General features: G+C 40.6%; 1 protein-coding gene across 4 annotated transcripts in view; it reads left to right on the forward strand.

Moving 5' to 3' along the window:
* Positions 1-19,765, forward strand: part of LOC103599047 (SAP domain-containing ribonucleoprotein) — a 58,851-nt gene extending 39,086 nt beyond the window's left edge. For 3 of the 4 annotated variants that reach the window (XM_008583129.1, XM_008583132.1, XM_008583133.1), the window contains 2 exons: positions 17,086-17,175; positions 19,481-19,765. In XM_008583129.1, coding sequence (XP_008581351.1) covers positions 17,086-17,175; positions 19,481-19,522 — 132 coding nt within the window. In that variant the 3' untranslated portion in view covers positions 19,523-19,765. Of the gene's footprint in view, positions 1-14,601; positions 14,750-17,085; positions 17,176-19,480 lie in introns of those variants that run through there. The other variant, XM_008583130.1, reaches the window with a different exon arrangement.
* Positions 19,766-24,256: the final 4,491 nt, after the last annotated feature.

A 24,256-nucleotide genomic window follows, 5' to 3' on the forward strand; every position in this document is an offset into this window, starting at 1 on the left:
CACGAAAAAAGACAAAAAGGAAAAAAAAATGTCATAGCAATGTTAAATTACTCTGGAAGTTTCTTAATTCTTTCAGTTTCTGGACTTATTGCAAACTGCTAACAAACAGTTTAGAGACCAGCCCTAGGAGGCAGACCACATTTTGAGTAGCATTTTACTGGAATATATGTGGTTTCTTCCAGGGGCTACTTTATTGGAGGTTTGTGACTTTTTGAGATATACTTTGAGTCTTGGTCCCATTTACACTGATCATAAAAATCTCAATTTTTCAGAATCATCCTGATTTTAACAGTTTGCTCTGATCTGCCCTTTAAACCATTACATTGTCCCAGAAATATTGATATTTTGCTGTCTGCACAAGCCCTGTCCAATAGAACTTATTGTAAATGGCCACATGTAACTAGTGGCTACCATATTGGACAAATCGGGTCTAGCTTGTATCTCTCACACAGCTTTCACACTAGGAAATGGTGTAGAAATCCTTTATCAGATCACATATTTGGACCATTGTTTCTGTAGCCCAGAATTTTAAAAATATTTGTAGAAAAAAGCAGTTTCAGAGTTAATCTGTGGAAGAAGAAAAGTTGGAGGAAAGGGAGGAAGAGAAAGGAAAAGGAAGTATTATTTTTTTCAAGTAACATTTTTTTCTAGAACTTAGTATTCTAGCCCCAAATTCTGAAATTGCAACTGGTTACATTCTCTGGTGAGAGTTGCCTGGTTCAGAGTCTTGTGCTTAACTGTTGTCTATCACCAGAGATGAGTTGCTACCTAGTAATTGTTTGGTTGACTGAGGTTAATGACATGATTAGGTTTATATTTATGGAATAGTCAGATGAGCATACTTTGGTCCACCTCATTCTGGAATTCTCGATTCCAATATAACCTCATGTATAATTTGGTCTCTTGTCTTTAAGTTTTATAATTTTCTAGGCACAGATTTCATTCAGTTTGAAATGATGCAAATAGTAGAGGCTAGTAGATAGTAAGGATATGCCTCTTCTCCATCCTACTGTTCCAAACAGGACAATGAGAAACCCACCTCCTGTCATCACCATTGTACAGAATTTTTGTTTGCTTGATCCAGCTTAAGGGCCTGCTTGCTTGCTGATTTTTCTTCTGTGGACTTGGCTGCAGACTAGTGTATATGAATAAAGTCAGGAAGAATGTGAGTGCACATGAGACATGGATCAAATAGTGTTTATGACTGATTTATTTTTTTAACTGTCACAATCTGTTCATCTCCTCTTTATTATTTTTTTTAATTAAAAAAATTTTAGGGCTGGCCTGTGGCTCAATCGGGAGAGTGCAGTGCTGATAGCACCAAGGTCATCAGTTTGGATCCTATATAGGGATGGCCAGTTGGCTCACTGGCTGAGCGTTGGTGCTGACAACACCAAGCCAAGGGTTGAAGTCCCCTTACCGGTCATCTTTTTAAAAAATATATAAATAAATAAATAAATAAAATTTTTATTGAATCATAATTGATTATACATATTTTGGGGGTTCAATGTTGACATATGTTGATCAAATCAATATTACTAGTATATATATTGTTACAAATTGTGCTTATTTTTTTATTTTTTATTTTTTATAAAAAGACGACTGGTAAGGGGATCTTAACCCTTGACTTATTCTTGTCAGCACCATGCTCTCCCAAGTGAGCCAACCGGCCATCCCTATATAAGGATCCGAACCCGTGGCCTTGGTGTTATCAACACCATACTCTCCCAAGTGAGCTACAGGCCGGCCCTCGTACTTATTCTTTTTGTCCCTTGCCCAATCTCTCCCTATCCCCCTCTCCCTCCCCTTCCCACTACTGATAATCCTAGATTTCTTCTCTCCCTCTGAAAGAGTAATTATGGTTACTCTGTTGATTTGTTGCCTAGATGATCTGTCCAATGCTGAGGGGTGTGTTCAGGTTCCCTAGTATTATCATAGAGCAGATGTTTCTTCTGTCACTCTGGAATGGGCTGTGTGGAGAGGGACATCTTCTTTTCTTTGGTCTCTGCTGGTGACTCTCCTTGTGTCAGTGCACTCTAGTGGCTGGTGGACCATCTGCGTGGTAGTTGTGACATCTAGCCACTTTTGCAGCAGCCATGGTTACTGTAGTGGCTGTGGTGGGCCACCCACATGGAGGTGATATTTTTGGCATGGTCCTTGGCACTGGTGGTGTGCATGGTTGTTGGGGGGGTCCAGTTCCCGGCTCCATGCCTCAGGTCCCTGTGTGGGCCCTGTGGCGCTGGTGGTGTGCCTGGTTGTGGGTGGGTGATCTGGTCCCCAGATCCACACCTCAGGTCCCCTGGCAGGACCCCCAGGCGCTGGTGGTGTGCCTGGGCTGGAACTAATTTTTTGTCCTTTGCTTACTTCTGAAATGGGGGAACTTCCTGTGGGAACCAGTACTTGAGCTGTGTGGTTGACCTAAAGTGCTGCTTTGCTGCTGTTTCCCTAGGGAAGGCTTTTTGTGCAGCTCAGGGTTTAATGGTTGACCTTATAGGTACTTCGGGCTCTCCAGAGACCTGGTACACCAGAGTTGTGTAGAAATTCTGATCTGGGCCTGAGTTTTTTCATTAAACTGCACCCCATGCAATTGTGTATTCCTGACCAGTCTCCTCTGAGTGGTCCTGCACTGATGGGGGGGTGGATCAGCTGTTCTTGCTGTGCCCCAGTGTTCTCCAGGTGGGGCCATCTCCCCCACTGCCAGTGCTGTAAACACTTCCCATGGGATAGGCCCTTCGCTGGTCTCTTGCAGTGACTCACTGGCCTTTGAATGGCTCCATTTTTTCAGTTGTTGTGGCTCCTTACTCCTGTGTGGGTCCATGGGAACCCTATTAGTGGTCCTTGTCCTGAGTGCCACCAAGACCCCCTTCTCCCCTGCCACCTTCAAGCAACTCCATCCGAAGGGCACAGCTGTGGCTTTTGCCAGCTCCTGCTCCATGCGCTCAGCACCTCCAGCCTTAAAGTGGCCATGGCCCGAAATGCTCTGTGCAGTTTTTTCTTTCTCTCATCGTGGCTTCTCCTGCCTTCATGAACTCCAAAGGTCTCTCCTCGTCTTCCCCTGAGCTTTAGTGGCCCCAGCTTGGCTATGGTTACTTTTTTATAGTTGTAAATTGGTTGATTTGTGGGGGAGAGTGACGCTGGGGACCATCTATTCTGCCATCTGGACCAGAAGCCTCATCTCCTCTTTATAGTTTAGATTTGTAGCTTGGTCATATTACAGATTTGATGAAACTTAATCTCTGCTGTTCCTAGGCTGACTTTTGCAGGATTGCTTCTATATTTTGGTTTTCAGCTCCACTAGTATACTATACACATTGGGTACTACACAGAAACTTAAATCTGGCTTCCCACTCCCCCCGCCCCCACATCCCAAATCATTTTCCCCTTTTTCCCTGCCCAAGAAAAGTCTGTTCACTCATGTTTCAGTTCAAGTCTCAGTGAATAGAATCCTGTTGGTTTAGGATAATGGGAAGTGACAGGGCAAAGAATGGTACTGGCATTTATAGACATTTTTTACACAAGAGGCTGTAAATTGTCCCCTCCAACTCTTTGGACTATTTGAGGACAGACTGGCATGTCTTTTTTCATATAAGCCTCATGGTGACTATGGGTTAAGAAACCTCCCACCCCCTCAAACAAAACAAAACCCAGATAAATAACATCTGCCTGGTTGGTTCTGATTGATCACCAGCTAGGTTTTCAGAAGTCTTGTGCTTGATTGGTTGTTTTCTCTCTGTCAGTTTTCCATGCCTCCCAGGAGAAGTAGTGTTTGGGTCAGTCTTCTTAGTAAAGGACAGTACTTGGCCTGGCACATAGGAAACTCATCTTTGAAAGGAGTGAGAGACAGATAGAGGGAATAAAAATGTGAAGCCAGCTCAGTTAAATGCATGAAGGTCAAAGGATATTATTAGTTTTGGTAAAAACAAAGTCTGGGCTTAGAATTGTAGTGTTAACTAATGTAGCTAATTTAAATGGATTTTTTTCCCCCCAAACATTGGCACACTTGGGGGAGGTGAAACCCGATACTTTCAGAAGTTATAGGAAATCCATCTAGGTAGGTAGTTTTTAAAAAAACAAAAACTAAGCCCAGGCACTAAGCAAAAAACCGGAGTGTGGTTGATACTTTTCTCCCTCCCCAGGAATGTGAGGGGCACGTCTTACTGATTCTTGATTAGTAGTAGAAGATATAGGCATCTTGTGTCCCTATTGACTTTAGTACCTCTTCCTTTTTCCTCTACTAGACTATTACCAGGTTTTCCCTACTTGTAGTTCGTGTAACTGTTGTAATGAGTTTTTTTAAGGCATACATATACCCTGAGGGCTACTTTTCCTAGGTTTGTGATTTTTGCTTATTTTCTTTCCTGATGTTTGTGGTCTGTGTTACTGTGTCAGAATATAAAAAGGTTGAAAACAAACTAAATATTCCTCCGCTATCTTTTTGTTGAGGCTGGTAGCTAGAATATTCTTGGGTAGCTGCAGTGTTTATTTTCATGAGCCTTTTTATCCTCATTGTTGCGGATGAACCACTTCAGAGTGAGAGGGATATTAGTCCTGCCTTATTTTTGAGGATCTTGTCATAGAAATGTGTTGAGATATCAAAGAGGAAGCTTAGGACAATGGGTCAGTTCTAAGCACATGAGAACATCAGTGTCTGCCAGCATACAAATTTCATTGTGGCTGACTGATGTTAGGCTGGTTTCAATTTACTCTCTTCTGGAGAGCTTATTTGATTCTATCTTGATTTCCTTCCACCACCTGAAATAAATGAAGAAATACTTGTTTGTTTGTTCTTCCCCTTCAACACTTGGTTTTAGTGTAGAGAGGTTAGCCATTGTGATGTGGAGGGAAGGAAGAAGTTCATATTATGGATTTAGAAGTTGATCACCAGCCTTCTCAGAGGGTCTGTAATTAGGATTTGTTAATTTAGGTATGAGCGTACAAACCTTTTTTAAAGGAACTGTGGGGCCATGCGTAGGACACTGCCAACTTGGAACTTTTAAGAACCTGAGGATCCATAAGATATGGTGAGGAGTTCGGTAGGATATATTTAAAAGGAGTAGTGGTAGAAGAATTAGATCCCACGATAAATTGGCTAAGTAGGTTTGGATTCTATCCAGATATATACTCAAGCCTCAGTGCCTAGTCCAGATGCAAAACTAATATCTTCATTCCCCTTTCTCATGGGGCCTTATGGGACCAAGAAAAATGCAAATAGTAAGATTATCAGGGGGCAGGGGGGACTCAATGTAGGCCCCTTTTAGTTATTGTATCTCACTGAAGGGCTTTTGGGGGGAATTTCTCCTCTCCATCCTAGATTATCAGTTTAACCAAAAATGCTTCTTCCACTTGAAAAATTGTATTCTTTTAACTTGAAATAACCAGCAAGAAAAGAAATGAGTTGCGCATATATATATATATATATATGTATATATGTATGTATGTATATGTATATATGTATGTATGTATGTATGTATGTATGTATGGTAGATAGAGATAGCAATCGAGAGTGGATATCACAGAAGATGAATTTCAGGAGAAGCTAAAATCCACCCAACATAATCTTCAGGATTTCCTGGATAACGTTTCTAGGAGCATTTTAAGGTTCAACGAAAATTTAACTGCTCCTTTAAAATCCTTTCTAATTCATAATGCTTTGAAAATAAGTATTTGGCCTTTTCAAGGAGAGACACAATGTGTAATCCTATATCAGTTTTTTTCTTCTCTGCCTCCTCCCCTTTAAGATAAAAACATATATTGCTCTCCACCCGCCCAATGGAACAAACTTTGACGGAGTGGTGAAGGGCTGTTTAAAGAGGAACAATAGGGGAAACTCTCTGACCTCAGTTTATCCCATCATCTGGTTCTTCATTTGTCCCTGCTGAGGAACAGAACTTGTCTTTTGTCTGTAACACAAATACATTTTCACCTCCCTCCCTTCCCACTTTCCCTCCACCTGCTCTTCTCACTCCCTTCTATTATGGTTCCAGTCAATGATGTCATTATGTTTGCCATTCAACTGCTGTTGAACCACTTGGCTATAGGAATTTGGAAGAGCAAAGAAGCAAAATGGAATTTTTCTCTCTTTTGCCTAGGGCTCTTGAAAATGTATTCTTTTTTTTTTTTCCTTTTTGTCTTTTTTCATGACCGGCAACGGATCGCAACCCTCAGTGTCGCGCCCGTACCAGACCGGGACCGACAACGGGATCGCAACCCTCGGTGTTGCACCCACACCTTGCTCAGCCAGTGAGCGGCGGGTCTGTATGTGGGATCCGAACCCTCGGCGGGAGCGTCACCGTGCTCCCAAGCGGCGCACTGTAGCAGTGCGCCACCGGGCCGGCCCCTTGAAAATGTATTCTAATTTTAACTAGAGAAATAGGAGTCGAGTCGGGTTTTTCTTTGCTCAACTTCTACTATGCCCTAATCCTCAGACACACACTTTTTACCTAGCCATGTATGAGGGAAAAATTGGACAGGAAATGTTAGGAATATAAGTTGAACACTTTAAGAAGAAAAGTTTTTAAAATTTGGGAATCAAGGTGAAATTTTTGATGCTATGTCAACATTCGTGGCTGGTATTTTGCCCTGTTAACTATAAACTGGATATTTGGGAAGTTTCTGATAGAGGGTTAGACTTCCGTAAAGGTACATGGTTGAGACCACTGAGATCTTGTACCTTTTATTTTTCTCTTTGTGATTTCATTCATTGAGTTTGAACCTGAAGAACTACAGGTAAGAAAAATTTGTAGTAAGAGAAAAACTCTTTTCTATCTCCCCTGCCCAATACCCCGTCCCCACTAATGTCTTTGCATTCCTTCTAACATGTCAGAACTGATGACTTTGATAAAAAACACGTTTTATGCCTCTTAGTGGTTCCCCTGTAGTCTTTGCCTCAAGAGTAAACACAGCCTGGAAAAGGAGGGGAATGCTGGATTCTGTTGAGTCTGTCTTACTTTTAAATACCTTCACTTGTTTTAGCCAGCCAAGTTCTTGGGGTGGGATCATTCCCTGAGTGATGGTTTTTTAAAAAGTGCTACTCTCCAGTACATAAGATAAATTATTTTTGAGATTCCATTATATCTGGCCGTATGTCTAGTTGTATGTCTAATTTTGGGGTGACCGATAGCTAGCCTGGCTTTTCTAAGTACAGCAATATCTATCCATTTTTTTACTTTTCTTTTCACACTTGGCCTAGGCACTGCTGCTTGACTATATTTGGATAGAACCCAGACCTACTTAGCAGGCTACTTTTCCATCTTATCCTTGGATTTAATTCTCCTACCACTACTTTAAATATATTCTACCAAACTCCTCACTATAGCTCATGGTTCCTCAGGTTCTTAAAGTTCCACGTTGGTAGGGGCTATTGGGTTAGCTCAGTCAGTTAGAGCTCAGCCTTGTAACACTAAGGTCAAGGGTTCTGTTCCCTCTACTGACCATACCCCAAAAAAGCGTTCTACATTGGCAGTGTTCTATGCATGGCCTACAGTCCTTCATTTGGAAAAGGTTTGTACAGTCATACCTACACTAACAGATCTTAATTATAGACCATCTGAGAAGGCTTGTGACCAACTTCTCACGTTTTTAAAAAACAGTATTTTAGGGCCAGCTCCCCAAAACAGTATTTTACCCAAGTCTTACTTTTTCATTGCCAGAGCAGATTCTTAGAAGAGAAATAGAAATGTGTTTTCAGTGTGTTCCACATTTGGAGTTTATATCAAATATTGAACCCTTTTTTTTGAGCGCTGGCCAGTATGGGCATCTGACCCCTTGACCTTGGTGTCATAACACCACACTGAGTCTTTAAATCCCTAGTAGTGGAGACGTGTTATTGAGAAGGAGAGTGTGTTTGAAATGCTTTTTCTGGACTTTAGAAACTGTTTATTAATGGGGAGTTTTGGGGGTATATAGTAGAGGAGGCAGGTACAGAATTCTCAGTGTCAGGCCCATGCTTAGATATGAGAAGGTTGAGAAGAAGGAACAATTGGGAATGAACAGAGCTATAAGATGAGAAGCCTTATAAGATGGCCTCTTTAGTGCTCTAGATGAATAAGCAAAATGTGAGCCTTAAGAGAAATCCTGTTTCTCCTTCCCCCACTTTGTTGATATTCTTCCTCTTTCTCTGTATCAGTTCTGTAGAAAAAAATGCCTTTGTGTGCTTGAACTTAGTTGCCTCCCTCTTTTCCTTACACACATGAGGTGTGCCCTGATCTTGTTTTGGCATATTCTTCCTCTGTTGAACTGCTCTGGAAGGCAGTAAAACAGGTGTGCTACTCAAAGTCCTCTGTGATTCCTTCATAGCTTTCTTTTTACTTTCAAATCCCTGTACCTGAGATAGCCTGTTCGTAGGAAGCATAAACTTTTTTGGAAGGCCTCTAGTGTTTGTGAGGGTCAGGGATTGGAGTGGGATGGCAGCCTTATTTGGACTTGATGAGAAAATTGTTTTTAAGTTTTTGTCTATACCTTGTCAAAGATATTTGCAATTGTTCCCAAATATGGCTGCACATAAGGATCACCAGGACACTTTAAATAAAAAAATACAGCTCCGTAGGCCTGCCCTTTGGAGATTCAGATTTGTTAGGTTGGGATGAGGCCAGCAGTCTGCATTTTTAAATACTCTGGGTGAAAAGAAACTGTTTTCCTAGTGCTCATTCTAAATATCTGAATGCTCAGGTAACTCTCCTTTTTCGTTCTCTGTATATTTTGACTAAGACAGCCAAAACTGCTCAGAAGTTTCAGCTTCCCTCTACTGACTTCTTGACATTTCTGCCAAGCTTTGCATTGCTTATCCTTAAAAGCAGCAGTTTCCTGGATTTTAAGGGAGGGAGATGGGGACTTTTAATAGAAACTTGGTTTCCGGGGGTCTCAAGTGTGAAGCCTTCATTTCCTCCACCTGCCTTGTTTTGTCTTACAGACAGCTAGAGCAAGACCGAGACGACCTCCTCTGGGGTTGCAGAGGAGTGGGGGTTGGGGAAAGAGCTTGATTTGGACAAGAGAAAAAGTGATGGAAGCTAGTGAGTCAGAAGAATGCTTGGTTCTGAGCTGACTGTGTTCATGGGCTTCAAATTCAGTGACGATAGGAAGAGATAACAATTCCTGGTGGTCTCTAATTCTGGCGTAGCTTTGAAGTTCCTAGCATCCTACTGGCACTAGAAAGTTGATTATGATCTCACAGTTTAAGGAGATTGCTGAGAGTAGGAAAGATGGTTATATTGGGGAGGTGTGTTATGTGTATTTGTGTGGAGAGTGCTGGAGTATTTTACCATCAATTTGCTAAGGTGGCGAACTCGCTGCTATTCTAGTCCTTTACCTTTGTTCTGCTCAGGCTCTGTGCATTGCTTTTTGGTACCATACTGTGTTCTGTGGTCTTGCTGGCATAAAGGCTCAGGAATAAACAAGTTCAGATGAATTTTGAAACTGGGGCAGGGAGGTGACAGCTGTGTGTTTAAGCATTCAAGTGTTTCTGAGAGAAAAACCATTAGTTGCTGTCATTCACCCCGGGAGTATGAAATTGGAAGCTCACTTACCCTGGAGTGTTTCATAACCTTTACCTCTGGGAAGTCAAGGCCATGTCATCATTAATCTACCATCGCCTGAAAGCCCCTAGGCTCTGCTTTTCATCCTGCCATAAGTCACGTGGCAGTGAGATTCAGGGAAGTGACCATAAGGTTCCCTCTTTTGCTTTTTGCTTCTTGCATTCCCTTAGAAAATCAGATTGGCCTGAAAACTATTAACGTCTTAATATGGTAATTTATTTACATAAGGGGGTTGTTATTTGTTATTTTGGCAAAATAGGACCATCTTAGCTGACCATCAGCCTCTCTTCTGTCACTTCAGGGAAAAGACTTCAGAGGGAAAAAATACAAGGGGTCTTCAAAAAGTTCATGGAAAGATTAGTATTTTAATTATATTTTCTTTTTTTGTTTGTTTTATTTTTATTTTGGTTTTTTTGGCAGCTGGCAGGTTTGGGGATCCGAGCCCTTGACCTTGGTGTTACAACACCGTGCTCTGAGTGGGCTAACCGGCCAACCTTTAATTCTGTTTTCCACAAATTTTTTGAAGTGCCCTCGTAATTGCAGTATCTGCACTTCCCTAAAATGCTCCTTTCTACTTGTGAGGATATAGAATTCTTTAGATTGGAATTTCTGTTTCTCATACATCATACAAGGAAGGATGATGGGTGAGTGAGCTTGTTGCACTAACCAGGAACAATGCCTGGCCTGGTTAGTTCTTTTGGTCTCCTCAGAGAATTAGTGAGGATATTTCTTATTTGAATCTAGTAAATACTCTTGCTTTGTGTTCTTGGGAATTGATGAGTTCAAATTCTTTAAATATGCCTGAGTTACACTTTGGGTCACTGTTTTGTTTCTCTTAGTTTCTTTTTATGATTCAAAGTGGCACTGGTAATAAGATTGAAGAAGGTGAATGCTTTCAATACACAGACCATGACGTGCTAATTAAATCAAATTGGACTCCTTTTGGTGGAGCAAATAGCCCTAGTACACAGGCTAGGGGCAGTATTCTTTATTGTATTCAGGATAAATTTAGTAAGTTTTGAAAAATGTTCTCTTGAATTTGAATCTTGAAGATACAAGTTGGGTTTGGAAAATAACAAAGTTAGAACTCCATTTTGGGTAGAGATTAACATTGGTACTGTCATAAATAAAAGGGGGGCAATCACTTTAGAAAACATCTATGGTATTCAGCTGCCTATTGTTGCATCTGTTCTTCCATTTGAGCTTAATTCCTGGCTACAGTGTATGGTATGGAAACCATTACCAGGAGCCCTTAACTTAAAATTTCTAGTTACAACCTGGTACCTTCTACTCCTCTTTTTCCTTCTCAGGGCATTGAGGTATTTTAAAATAAATCCTATTATATTTAGAGAGAAGTAAGTTCTTAAGGGACCAGCAGCAACCCTGTAACTAACTGCATTTCATCTTGCTTTCTCAGCTTCTACCTCTGGTTCTGGGTGTTTGATCTCTGTGTCTGGATATCATGTTTCTCTTTCACCTCAATAATTCTGACCTCTCTTTTCTAATAGAAATACAGATGCTTCTTGATTTACAGTGCGCTTATTTCCCGATAAACCCCTCTAAGTTGTAAGTCAAAAATGCATTTAATATACCTAACCTTCTGAACATCATAGGTTAGCCTAGCCTACCTTAAACATGCTTAGAACATTTACATTAGCCTACAGATGGACAAAATCATCTCACACTAAGTCTATTTTATAATAAAGTGTTGCCTGTCTCATGTAATTTATTGACTACTATACTGAAGGTGAAAAATATAATGATTATATGGGTATTTGAAGTATGGTTTCTACTGAATGCGTATAGCTTTTGAACCATTGTGTAGTCTAAAAATGGTAAGTTGAACCATTTTTGGTAAGTTGAAGTCAGGGACCATCTGTATTTTCAAAATCACTTGCCAGAAACAGGCCACACATTTGGCTCCAAACTTTATAGCAGCCAGTAGAGAGAAAAGCACAGTTGCACTATTTTTGGTGATTCACATGGTTCACAAGGTGAAAACTAACAAGTTACTCAAGAAAAACAACTATTTTTTGTCTGGAGACCAGAAAGAAAATTTCCTCATGGGTCCTCATAATATAGTAATGTAAGGAACAATAGACTATATTATGGTAACTTAGTGGTGAATTCATAAGGATCATTCATGAGGTCAAAGGTCTTTATCTTATTCATCTCTGTATTTCCAGTGACCAAAACAGTGCCTGACCTAAAGTAGACACTCAGTTGATAATTTGAATGACTAGTGAATGAATGAATTTTATAGTTACAGTGCTTTTACAAACGTTGTTTTAAACTGATGTCACATAATTCATTGAAAACAATTGCTCAGGGGCCTTTTGTGTACCTCAGATTGGATCTACATAGATAAGAGGTTAGATCCTAGCTCAGTCCTCTCAGATATTACTTACTAATGAGATATTAATTACTTATGTAGGTCTTTTTTTGTAGTCATTAATTATTAGGGCTGATGAAATCAGTAAAGCCTGGCAACCTGGGTATTCAGGGTCCCAGAAAGAAAAGAAGGTGTTTAATAATACCTGGTAGAGAAAACTGTGGTTTTGTCCATTTACTACTATGCTACACCCTAAAATTTAACCCTAAATCTAGTCATCTGTCCAGATACATACTCATTTCTCTTGCAGCCAAAGTTTCCTTGTCTTGGTGATGTATCTGATTCTTACCAACCTTTGGTGATTTCACTTTTCATCTAGAAGAATGAATGACATTGTTAGCTTTGAGATTTTGTTGGTGGTCTCAGACTTCATTTCAAATCAAAGACCAGGAGGAATGTGGCTATAAAAATAATAGCTGGGGCTGGCCAGATAGCTCAGTTGGTTAGAGCGTGGTGTTATTACACCAAAGTCACAGGTTTGGATCCTTGCACTGGCCAGCTTCCAAAAAAAGGCTAACATTTATTGAATACACCTTATATGATAGTTCCTGTGTGCAAAGCACTTTCACTCATGTAATTTGTATCTTGGAGCAACCTTGAATTTCTTTTTCCTCAGCAGGTATCATTTTCTTTATATTGCCTGAGGATTTTCCAAACATAAAAGGGAAATAAGGAGAGAAGTGAATTTTGAAAAGTTGAGGATGTTTTCTAAAGGGCTCAGTTTGGAACTGTCTTTATTCCATAATGGAAAGTACAATGACATTTATTCATGGGGGTAGTTAGTTTTATTAAATATAGATCATGCTTTCTGTCCTGTTCTCATAAGGGTTGTCTCTTGCACAATTCTTTCTTAGTTTTATAAGTGAGATTTTAAAAAGAAAGCAAACAAAGCAGTTACTGGATGCCATGAGGTTTGTGTATGCTGAAATTATTGTCATCAGTCAGTTAGTTGGCTTGGTGTTTTAAATCTTGAGGAGCGAAGGGCTGGCTTGTGGCTCACTTGGGAGAGTGCGGTGCTAATAACACCAAGGCCATGGGTTCGGATCCTGTGTAGGGATGGCCGGTTGGCTCACTGGCTGAGCGTGGTGCTGACAACATCAAGCCAAGGGTTGAGATGCCCTTATCCGTCATCTTTAAAAAAACAAAAACAAACAAACAAAAAAACTTGAGGAGTGAGAGGATGGGGAAGAGAAGTATATGGATTAGTTTGAATATCCGATGCCTGTGTGTTTCATCAGTGAGGATAGGTTTCTCCTCTGGTTTTGGATGCAAGTTTTATGTTTTGAGAAGTTTGCATTTGATTGGCAATAAGGGCACTTAGGAGTAAAGCAACTTTTTTTCCCATACAGAAATATGCATGGGAAAAAAAGATTTATTAGTACTTGAGTGTTTGGGGGAAGGAAGTGGGGGAGGGATGAAGAAGGGAAAGGTTTGCAAATGCATATGACACTGAGCTAGAGGGGTCAGTGCTGCCTGCAGATGCACAACCCCATTTGTGCACTTGAGCATGGCCTGGGGGAGCATTGGCCTGATGAATGCAAAGAGAGATGCGTTTTGATCGAGGTAATTTCCTTCAGATGGGTCTCACCATCCCATGAATCAAAACCTGTCAGCAAGGAGTTAAAGATGGAGTGAAGTTTATTGTACATTTGTTTCCATGAGGCACCTTCACGCTAGAAGGGTCAAGTGAGAGAGATCATTAGAACAGTGTTGATTTACTAGGCCTGTTGTGCACTTTCCCTGCAGGGCTAAGAGGAAAGAAGCTTTAAGAGGGGAGCTGAGGGGTGCTGTGTGGGGAGGGAAGGGCAAGCTGTTTGTAGGGGGTCGGAGAATCTGGTGTGGGTGTGTGTGTGTGTGTGTCCATCCCCGCTGGAGCCCCTGATGGGTTTGGAGCAGATGCTCTGTCTGGATCTCCAGGAGAGGCACCAGGATTTGATTAAAAGGGGAAGCTCATGGGGAAATTTCTGATACTAGCCTTAGTGGCTAGAGAAGTATCTCTGCTTCCCCCCGTCCCGTTCCTGTTCCTTGTTCTTTCCTCATTTTTGAGCTCAGAAAGAAATACAGGAAATTTAATTTAGAATTAAAATTAAAGGGGCATAGCAAAATAAAGAGCAAGGAGAAAGACTGTCCCGTACATGCCAAATGGACATAGGTTTTGTGATGAGATTTGTGAAGGGAGTAGCCTCAGGGTTTGTGCTGAGATAATAGCTGGGTTTCAAAAGCAGCATCTCCTTCTCTGTGATTTGAACTTGCTGAACTATTCTTAGTACTAAATTAAATGAAGAAAAGGTTCATAGTGGTAGTTCAGCCAGATATTGGTCTAGTACTGCCTCTCCCCCAAAAGGGATGCTCTTTTTATTCCCCCTGAAACAGTTTCCTACTTGGCCAGGAGACTTATGGAAATAGAGAAATATCATCTAGAATATTCTAGGGGTTCTCATTTTGATATCTCCATTTGTATCCCTTATTCACTTTTATCTTGGTGGTGGTAGACAAAATCAAGAAAACTGCTCCCCTGACTTTGGTAGTGAAAAATATGGTGAGACTGTGTTAGTTATAAACCCTCCTAATTCCTTTATTACAGTTCAACAGATGGAATAGCCAGTAAGCCAAAGTTAGAAACAAATTCAGCTGTGAAAATTTTTAATGTAAGATTACTAACTGGAGTCCTTTCCTTAGATCCCTAGTGAAGGCATATGGTGTGGCAGAAAGGAGATGGGAATCCTTTTATTGACCCAGTTATTTGAGTGATATGTAAGTGATTAAAATAATTTACAAATACTATTAGCTAAGGGGCCTAGTGATCCTTCTGCCTTGGTTAATTCCTCCATTCTCCTACTATGCTTCCAAAGAAATGCTTGTGTGAGATACCTGAAGAGACAGTAAAGTTAGGAAAGTGGGTCCTTGAGTAAAGAATACTGGGTTCTACTCCTGGCTCTGCCACTTATTACTGTTTGTGAGACTTTGGGCATATCTATGAAATGAATTTAGCCATGGTGCCTACTTCATAGAATTGTTACAAGAAGTAAATGAGATATTGCATGTAAAGAACTCCACACAGTACCTGGCACATAGTAAGCACTCCAGTGTTAGTGGCTATAATATTATTATTTTAATTTATTATTATTAAGGAGAAGAATACTTCTTTTTTTCTTGGAATCTGGCTTAGTGTTTTATAGTAGTTTAGGTTACATTAATTAGGTGCCCACTATGGATTTGCTAATGGTTATAATGAAAAAGGTAGGAAAACTATGTAGGCAATAGTTTATTCTAGTATTACACTGTGATTAAATGATAACTCATGTAGGATTCTTCACTCCTTCATAGCCACCAACCTTTCTTAGTTCCCTTCCTACTCACTTGAAAGCAAGTGCAGCAAAAGGGAGAAAATTAACATCTTTCTCAAGCTGGAAGAGTCAAAGTAAGACCAAGACAGTACTTCTGCCTGCTATTTCAGAGAGGTGGACTAGTTAAACAAATTGAGCACAGATAGCTCAATCGCTGTCCTGCTTTTGACTGTAGAGGTGGCTGCTGTGGTCATAGGGACAAAGGCAGTTCCTTGGTTGGGGTTGAAAGTAGATGTACTGGGGCCGGCCCGGTGGCGCACTGCTACAGTGCGCTGCTTGGGAGTGTGGCGGCGCTCCCGCCGAGGGTTCAGATCCCACATACGGACTGGCCGCTCACTGGCTGAGCGAGGTGCAGGCGCAACACCGAGGGTTGCGATCCCGTTGCCGGTCCCGGTCCGGTACGGGCGCGACACTGAGGGTTGCGATCCGTTGCCGGTCATGAAAAAAGACAAAAACGAAAAAAAAAAAAAAAGAAAGTAGATGTACTGAAAAATACCTGTTTCTGTAGGTCTCTAGATTGCCTTTCCTTTAGCCCTTGTGGTTTTGGGACACCCAGAAAGAAATAGACTATAGACTGTAGGAAAATAAATTCCTTAGAGTGTAAAAAAAAAAAAAAATACACCTCAGAAGCTTGTTTAAAAGTTTGTTTGAAAGCTTGAGCTGGCCTTCTGTTGGGTTACCTTTTGTAAATAAAGTCGAAGAAACTGTCTTGCCTAGTGCTGAGGGTGGGTGTTCCTGTATGAAGTAGATGGTCTGTCGAGATTATCATAGGATGGGATCTTTGTAGAGGTGAGCCAAGTTTTAGAAAATCCTTCTTGGGGGAAAAAACACACGCGAGCCTACTTGATTTCAGATGTTTACTAATCCTAGAGATGAGCTTTTGATTACTGGTGACTGGGTGTGAGGGCAAGGTGGAGAAGGAAAAAATAAATGGTTAAGTGGGATAACTGAAGCAGTATGGTTTAGGTCCGGATGGGACTATTTACCAGACTCTTATATTGAACAGTGTTGTATATGAACAGTAGCTCAATCTTTAAAACAGCTATAGGAGAATGGTTGGATCCAACTCATAGTAAACTGAAATATTCTAATTATTAGGCAGACATCATAAGTCTCATGGATGCTTGGAAAAGGTCCAGAGCATCTCTCTTTTAAAGAAATGTCACTTTGACTCACCTTTTTTCAAAATCATTTCGAACTATTCACAACCTTATATGACTTTGCTGGGTATTTCAAGCAAATAAGTTCTTCAGAAACACCACTCAGGCCCTCTCCCCCTCCCTTCCTTGGTAAGTAAATGGAACTTGCATGCAGTGCTCAACAAGTAGTTTGGGTGCCTTCTACCAACCTGTTCTCTGCAGCTGTTACTCAGTGAAACGTCAGTTTTCCATATCTCTGAACTGCCAAAATTTCGTGAGCACATAAATTTGTTTTATTGGAGTTTCTTAAACTGTGTTTTCACTCTACTTGTCTTTTTTTTTTTTTTTTAGTGGCAGCTGGCTGGTACAGGGATCGAACCCTGTACCTCAGTGTTATCAATACCACTCTAACCAACTGAGCTAACTGGCCTGTCCCACTCTACTTATCTTATGAGTATTGAGGCCCTACTTAAAATTAAGTTTTTAGTCATTCCAGGTACCACACAGTGTAAGCTAGCTTATTCAGTTTCTTATCTGTCTTTACTGTTTGTGTGATCCTTAGTTTTTGGCACAAGGTTAGTTGGCATATTGTGACCAATAATTGTTATAGTTTCATTCCCATTTATGTTGTGAGTGGACGCTAGCTTGTTTTAACCCTTTTCTTTGTCCCTGAACAGTCTGAAGATGATGAGAAACTAAAAAAAAGGAAGGAGCGATTTGGGATTGTCACAAGTTCAGCTGGAACTGGAACCACAGAGGATACAGAGGTAAAATATACCTAGAATGCTTCATAGAATCTTGAAGGGAAATAAGGGTGAATAAACTGAGTGGAGAAACGATCTGTATCCCCAGCCTATTTCTTAAATGCCCGAGTTACAAGATATTTTGCCTTTTGCTTGTTAACTTTTTCACTGGATAAAGTGGCCACGCTGAATTCCATTAGTATACTTACTTCAGTGTTAGACTCTGTTGGTCTAGTAGTAAAGAGCACAAGATTTGGAATCAGGTAGGCTTGGATTTAAAAAGTGGCTCTGCCACTTAGTATTACTTGTAAGTTATAGTACTTTCCTGAGCCTTAGTTTCATCATCTGGGAAAGAGGAGATAATATATCTACTTCAAAGTGGTATTTTAGGGCTGGCCAGTTAGTTCAGTTGGTTAGTGTGTGGTGTTATAACACCAGGGTCAAGGGTTCAGATTTCTGTACCCACCAGTCACCAAAAAAAGAAAAAAGTGGCATTTTGAGAATGAAATGAAATGATACTATGTAAAAAAGGATGGTTCTATGTAAAATACTTGGAATGATTCCCATCATATTGTAGTATTCAGTAAGCAATAGTGTCTATTATTATCTGCTGTGCATATTTCCTTACATCATTTAAAATGAAGGTCATCTCCAACCCAGACACAAGTATAGCTGTGCCTTACTCTCCTCTGGAATAGGACAGTGGACCCAAATGAGAATTCTCATTCTTATCATTTTGTTTACACATAGTTGCACAAAATGGAAGGGTGGCTTTGTTTAAAGACTTGTGTTCATCCGTATCTTAGGTTCCCCTTGGGTAACTCACATTCACCAAGATTAAGCATTGACAGATAATGTTGATTTGCTGATTTATGTCTGTAATGGAGACGAGGTGTCACCTAGGGTATACATAAAGAGCAATTAAAATAATGATTATTTTAGAATTATAGCAGCTTCTTGGGTGGAAAGGAATTTGCTTCTATTTTATCCAAGTTTAATTCTTTCCATCTACCTCTGGAGATAGCTTCTAATTATCTATTACCTTACACACTCAAAATCTTGTAAAGTGCTTTTAATGAGTAAATGTTAGAGTCAGTTTTGTAAATAAATCCTGAAAATTTTAGAGTCAGATCAGTTTACACTCTCCACTAGGAAAAAAATTAAAGGAGTTTGTATTCTTTGTGCTACTGAAAATAAAACACTACCTGTTGTAGGTATCTGTTTACTTACTGACTTACCAGAACGAACTAGAAGTAAACTTAGGCTTACTTTAATTCTGGTTAAAATTCCTCCCTCCTTGCCAAGGAAACTATTGTTAAACCAGGCATGCTCAGTAAAAGGTACTTTTGGCCTTTCCAAGTTAAGGAAGATGAGGTTTGGTTGGGTGGCAAGGAACAGCAACTGCTTTTGTTGGGAGAGTCATTGTATGTAAGGGAGTAGTAATTTTTGCAGGTGATGTGGTTTACATAAGCCAGATGATTTTTGTTTGATTCTAGAGAATTGTGTTGTAGTCCAGATGGAGTGGGCTGGGCTTATGTGCATTTGGCTTTCTTTTTAAATTTATATTAAATCTTCTGTGTGAATGGGATGAAAATAAGTTCCCTTCTTTGATGGGGACAATGGTTAGAGTGAGAATGATGGACTCTGCTGTTTTGTGAGTCACTTCCAGAACAAAAAGGTCCATGTCACACTCCCCACCCCGGTTTTGTGCCTTCTCCAATGCCTCCTCCCTTGATAGATCCATGACAGGGACTTACCACAAAAAGTCCCTCCTGCCCAATTTATTCTGTTGGCATTGAAGATTTATATGCTTCTCTGGATTGCAGACCTGAGGAGTAACTACTGCCTGGGCCTGACTGCTCAGAAGGACATCTCCTTCACCTTCTTTATGGATAGCATTGATTAACCCTTTGTCTTCTGAAATCTCCCATCTTCCCACACTAACTGGAAGACTTTCCCCAGCCTGCTCAAGAGCCCATTGTTTCCAGGCTAGCTTGCTGTAAGGCTGTAGACCTCTCTCCTTCAAGAATCTTTCTGTTTTCTATTACTATTCTCCTCCTGTCCCACCCACCCCCCATAATCTACTTTCTTCTTTACCCTCTTTTCTTTCTAAAGACACACATGCACACGCACACACATGCACACGCACGCATGCTGTAACTGCATAATGAGAGATTCAGGAACAAAATCTTTGGCTGCCAAGCTTAAGTCTGACCCATCCCTCCTTGGACCTTGTGACAGCCCATGTGAGTTTGGATTAAAGCAGCCAGAAAACCAGGCTGCTGCTGTCTTGCAATCTAATTTTTTTCTTTTTGCTTCTTCTTTACAGGCAAAGAAGAGGAAAAGAGCAGAGCGCTTTGGGATTGCCTGATGAAAAGTTTTGATACTTTCTATTTTCCATTGGTTTCTATTTCTCTGATTCTTCTTGGTCATATATTGTAAAGGCAGTCATGTGCCTACATCCTGCCACTCAGTGAGGGAGCATGTACCCCAGGTACATCTGTGAACTCCAGCAACAATTTTTGACTTATTGCTGTTCTAACTTTAAGGTTGTTGTGTTTTTTTGTTTTTAATTATTTTGCTTGTTAATAATAAAAAAAAATAGAAAAGAGAACATTGTGTTTTATTAGGTGCTCTTTTTAGTTCTTGGAGTAAGATTAGAACAGATAAGGGGAACTTCAGGGGCAGATATTATAGAGAATTAGCCATAATGCTTTTATCCCTTAGAAAAGAAGACAAGGAAGAGGATTGAGTCTACCCTTTAAGCCTATTTATTCACTTCTCTCATACTCACTCCTTTTACTTTCTTATCCTCCAGGTTACCCCCTAAATCTTTGCTTCAGCAGGTTGGAATGACCCACTTAGATAAAACAGGAAAAACACGGGAAGTTTTAGGAGGTGCAAAGGATAAATACAAGGGCTAATGAATAGTAGTCTTCTATTATTAGCTAATAATGAAGCCTTTTTGTTGGATAAAATGGAGTCCAGAGTCCCAAATTAAGAAGGGCCTTGTTTTCAAGAGTGGCCTGATGTGATACTGTCTGGTTCCAGCAGAAGCCAATATGTGGGATGATGTTGGTTATGCAATTTAGGAAAGTAGATGGCTGGATACCCCTCAAAGATGAAGAAAGGTAGGTTCAGAGCATGACAGGATGACAGAGATGTTAAGCATTATTACTAGATCATTGGGAACATAAGCAGTGGTAGTGGAGGCTTCTGCTTTCTAATCAAGCCCTGTGCCTACTTCGTCCTCTTCTGTTGCAGAAAGATGCTATTGCAGTTTTGGTGGTAACAGTTTGGTAAACAGAAACAGTTTTTCTAACTTTTTGGATGTGTTAGTGTAGGGTTTCTCTTCTTAATCTTTATATCTGGGCACCTGTATAAGTTTGGTTTTTGTTTGTTTTTTGACAGTAAAACTTAGGAGCCTGGCACCTTACTTGAGGACTTTGAGACTGTCCTTTGTCCTTATTTCTAAGAAAACCTGCCTGGTTTTGTGATTCTTAGAAAGGTAATGATTTGATCACCTTCCTAACATGAAGAATCTTTTTATTTCTGCAAAGTCTCTGGTTGGTGAGGATGGCAGGGACTTAAGTTTAGACACTTTAGGAAAACTGTGCATTGGAGAGCAGATCCAAAGATTGCCCATTTGTTGTGAATTTTGCCCCATGCTGAGACTTTGGAGAAACGAACAGAAGGGAAAGCTGGTTAAATTTTTGACATCATCTCAATCAAATAAACCTTACAGTAGGAGAGACCTTCTGTCTCTTCCTGCTGTCTTTTCTTTCTGCTTCCCTTTTCTTTACTTCAGGCTCTGATCTTAGAGCTTGCTTTTTCCTCTGTCCACTCTGTTTTCATCTGAAAACAGAACCAGAGAGAATAGTTCTGTTTTGTAACTTGAGAGAGATTATAGATTCAGTGAGGGTTTCTGCTCCAGAATGGTTAGAAAAAAAAAAAAAAAAAAAAAAAAAGGGAATAGAGCAGATGTTGATAATGGAGTGGAACAATCATTCCTTCAGAAGTTTTGATCACTTTGTCTCTTTATCCTCTCTAACCTTTCAGAAAGGTATTCAGCCTTACTCCCCAGGATCTCTTCTTGAAGCCTAATTATTCTCCTCAGCTCACTTTCCCCAAATCTTTGATACAGTATTTCCTAATTTGGCAGGATTTTTTACTAACCTTTTTTATCCCATTTCAGCAGCTGTCCACATGTTGGCTGGAAGTCTGTAACCTCCAAGCTTGATCACCAAATCCTCCTCTTCCTATGTCATTGTAGTCATTCCACACATACTTTTTGAGCATGAATAGATCAAGATGCCTGTGTCTTTTTCCTAAGTCAGTCTTAAAATAGTAAGTCCATTTGGAGACAGAACAGACATCCAGGCTTATAATTCTTTATCTGGGATCCAAGTATCCTTCTTTCCTATCCCCCAGTCTCTCTAGTGTAACTGATCCATCATCCAGATGTGGTTAGTTGACTCCAGTCTTCTTTTCCTTGTCCTGAAGCTGTGACATTCTCTGCATACCTGGAAGCTCTTAATGAGGGCGTCTATAAAAACTGTGGAGGGAACTAGCTTCCTCAGCTGTAAATCTGCACCTTTTTATGGTTCTCTAGGATCATTCTCTTTTTCTCCACCATCACTCGAAACTGCCATTCCCCCCACCTCAACTCTTAAGAACTGCTGAAGGTAGAAGGCTAGAAGCTTCTGTGGGGCTGAGGGCTACAGGAAGGAAAGTGTGAATAAAGGGAGAACTTGTTGAGCTGAGTCCTGTTTCTGTGTCTGACATGAGAAACACAGATGAAAGGGGAGGAAGGAACTTAAAGAGGGATAACTTTTTCATCCCATTTCAGCAGTTTTCTTATGAGGGCCTCTGACAGGCAATGCCACTTCTGATTATTGAAATCCCTCCCAAAATGTAACCTCCCCTTCTCTTGCTGTATCCAGACTTTTCTTGTTTTTCCCTCCAAAGGAACTGAAAAATGACAGTTTTTGATATGAACTGAAAAATGACCCTTACAGACCCTTTGAATCCAAGGTGTTCCCAACTTTCTCATTATCTCTTTCCTCTTTGTTGTCCCTGGAATAGATTGGAATATAATATTGTGTATCAACAACTTAGGTTTAATTTCTTTTTCTACCACACTAGCTCTGAAACCCTGGGCAAATTATTCTGTAATTCTTTCCAAAGTCTGTACCAATAGGAACCCTATTGTGAAGGTTGCTGCGAGAATTAAGTGATACTATATTATGTACTCAGCATAATTTACTTATCATATTCACATAGTAATCATTCAATAAATACTAGCTGTTAATTTTACTCGGTGATGAGGGTACAGTGGAAATATTTTTTTCCCCTGAGTAGGTTCCAGCTAGATGGTAGGAGAAAGACTAGTTTGAGCATGTGCATATGTGCATACACCTGCTTATGCAGTTGTATTTGGGGGTTTGGAGACCAGGAAGAGATGGAAAGAATCCCAGTAGCTTCCTTAACTCCAGGTTACTGGCAGGAAAGCTGTAAGTGCCACTGCCTGCTGCTTTTTAGCTTGGGGCCCCTGATACCCAAAATACGGGCAAAGGCAGCTTGTAGGATAGCTGCTCGTGCACTGGGTTGGAGAAAAAACCCAGTGCGTGAGAAGCTTTTTTTTTTTCCTTAAGGAAAAAAGACTTAAAAGTTATTTTGTAATCTCTTCTGGGTGTCCTCTCAACACAGGAAACAAATGAGCAGTAGAGGGAAGAAATCCACTTTTGGCTCAGGCCAAAAGCTAGGGGTAGTGGTTGATAAAGCAGTTCCCTTGGGAGGATACAATACATAACATTTTGTTACTCACCCAGTCTCAACCTCACTCAGTCCCAACCTGTCTTGTAGTTGGACTGGGGTGGGGTCAATATACTGATAGAACTGACAGGGCAAAGCATGGTGGCACATTGAACTCTCAGTAGTCCTTTCCCGTATTCTGAGTCAGGTTGATGTTAAGGAGATTTCCTCATTTTTAAAAAATATGAGTCAGGTAAGATTCTTTTGTCACTCTCAACTCTTATGCCCTGGGAATTGTGTTCTTGGTACGTGGGAGAATTTTTGACAGTGGACTCACTCAAAGAATATTTGAGATGCTTAAACACTCTTATTACACTGGCAAGTTGAATCTGTGTTGGTTTGGTTTATGGATTTTGGTGAAACTTAGTTGAGGAAACCTAGGATAAGGGACTTCAGAAGAATAGGAGACAGACATTAGCTGGATCATCTCAAGGCAACTTTTAGATTTTCCATTCTTTGGAGGCTGGGAGAGGACTTTTGTAATCTTTGGGACTGTTTTGGATCAAGCTCTCTAGAGAAGAGTTGTTCTGGGTTCCCTCCTTTGTCCATCCTCCCTTGGACTGCATATCCCAACCCTCATCCCACATGCCCATATTATTTTTTTCTCCTGCTCTAAAGACCTGATCTTCTCAGCCCTTGAGTACAGGTTTCCTCTCCCAGATCCTCTTCAGTTCCTGGTCTCCAATGTATAAATGTGGCGCTTAGTTAGGGAGAAGAGCTCAGCACTGAATTCTAAACTCTTTGCTTTTATTTTTCTTTTTTCAGGTTCAAGTGCTGAATTGTGTCATGTGACCATCCCAAAACTCAGAGCACCCTATGGCCATCTTTGCCCTCTGTCACATAACTTGAAAACTGCCTGATGGCCTTTTTGCAATGGTCCCTCCAGGAAGCCTTGATCTCATGAAGAAGTCCTTTTCCGACATTCCAGTGCCCCTGTCAGCCCCGTACTCCTCAGACACCCTTAACAAACAAAGGCAATCGCACATACGATGTAACAAATACACAAAGTAAATAATAGTTACACTAATAATGATATGTTCAGAGGGGCACTGGCCAGGTCCACACATATCATAAGGTGGGAGGGGGTGCTAGCTCCCACTGGGTTGCTGGGATATGCCCCCAAGCCTCTTTACCCCATGCCTCTTTGGGAGTAGGGAGGAACAGGGGAATGAGACTTCAGCTTATGGATTTCTGTTCGTAAGAGAAAGACCCCCCCCCCCCCAAAAGGTCTTTATTTGGTGGTATTAAAGGGGCAATATTCTAAGTGTCCCCCAAGTTCAATGCCCCAGCT

The sequence above is a fragment of the Galeopterus variegatus genome, unplaced genomic scaffold (assembly GCF_000696425.1).
Source record: "Galeopterus variegatus unplaced genomic scaffold, G_variegatus-3.0.2 Scaffold2835, whole genome shotgun sequence".
Lineage (NCBI taxonomy): Eukaryota > Metazoa > Chordata > Mammalia > Dermoptera > Cynocephalidae > Galeopterus > Galeopterus variegatus.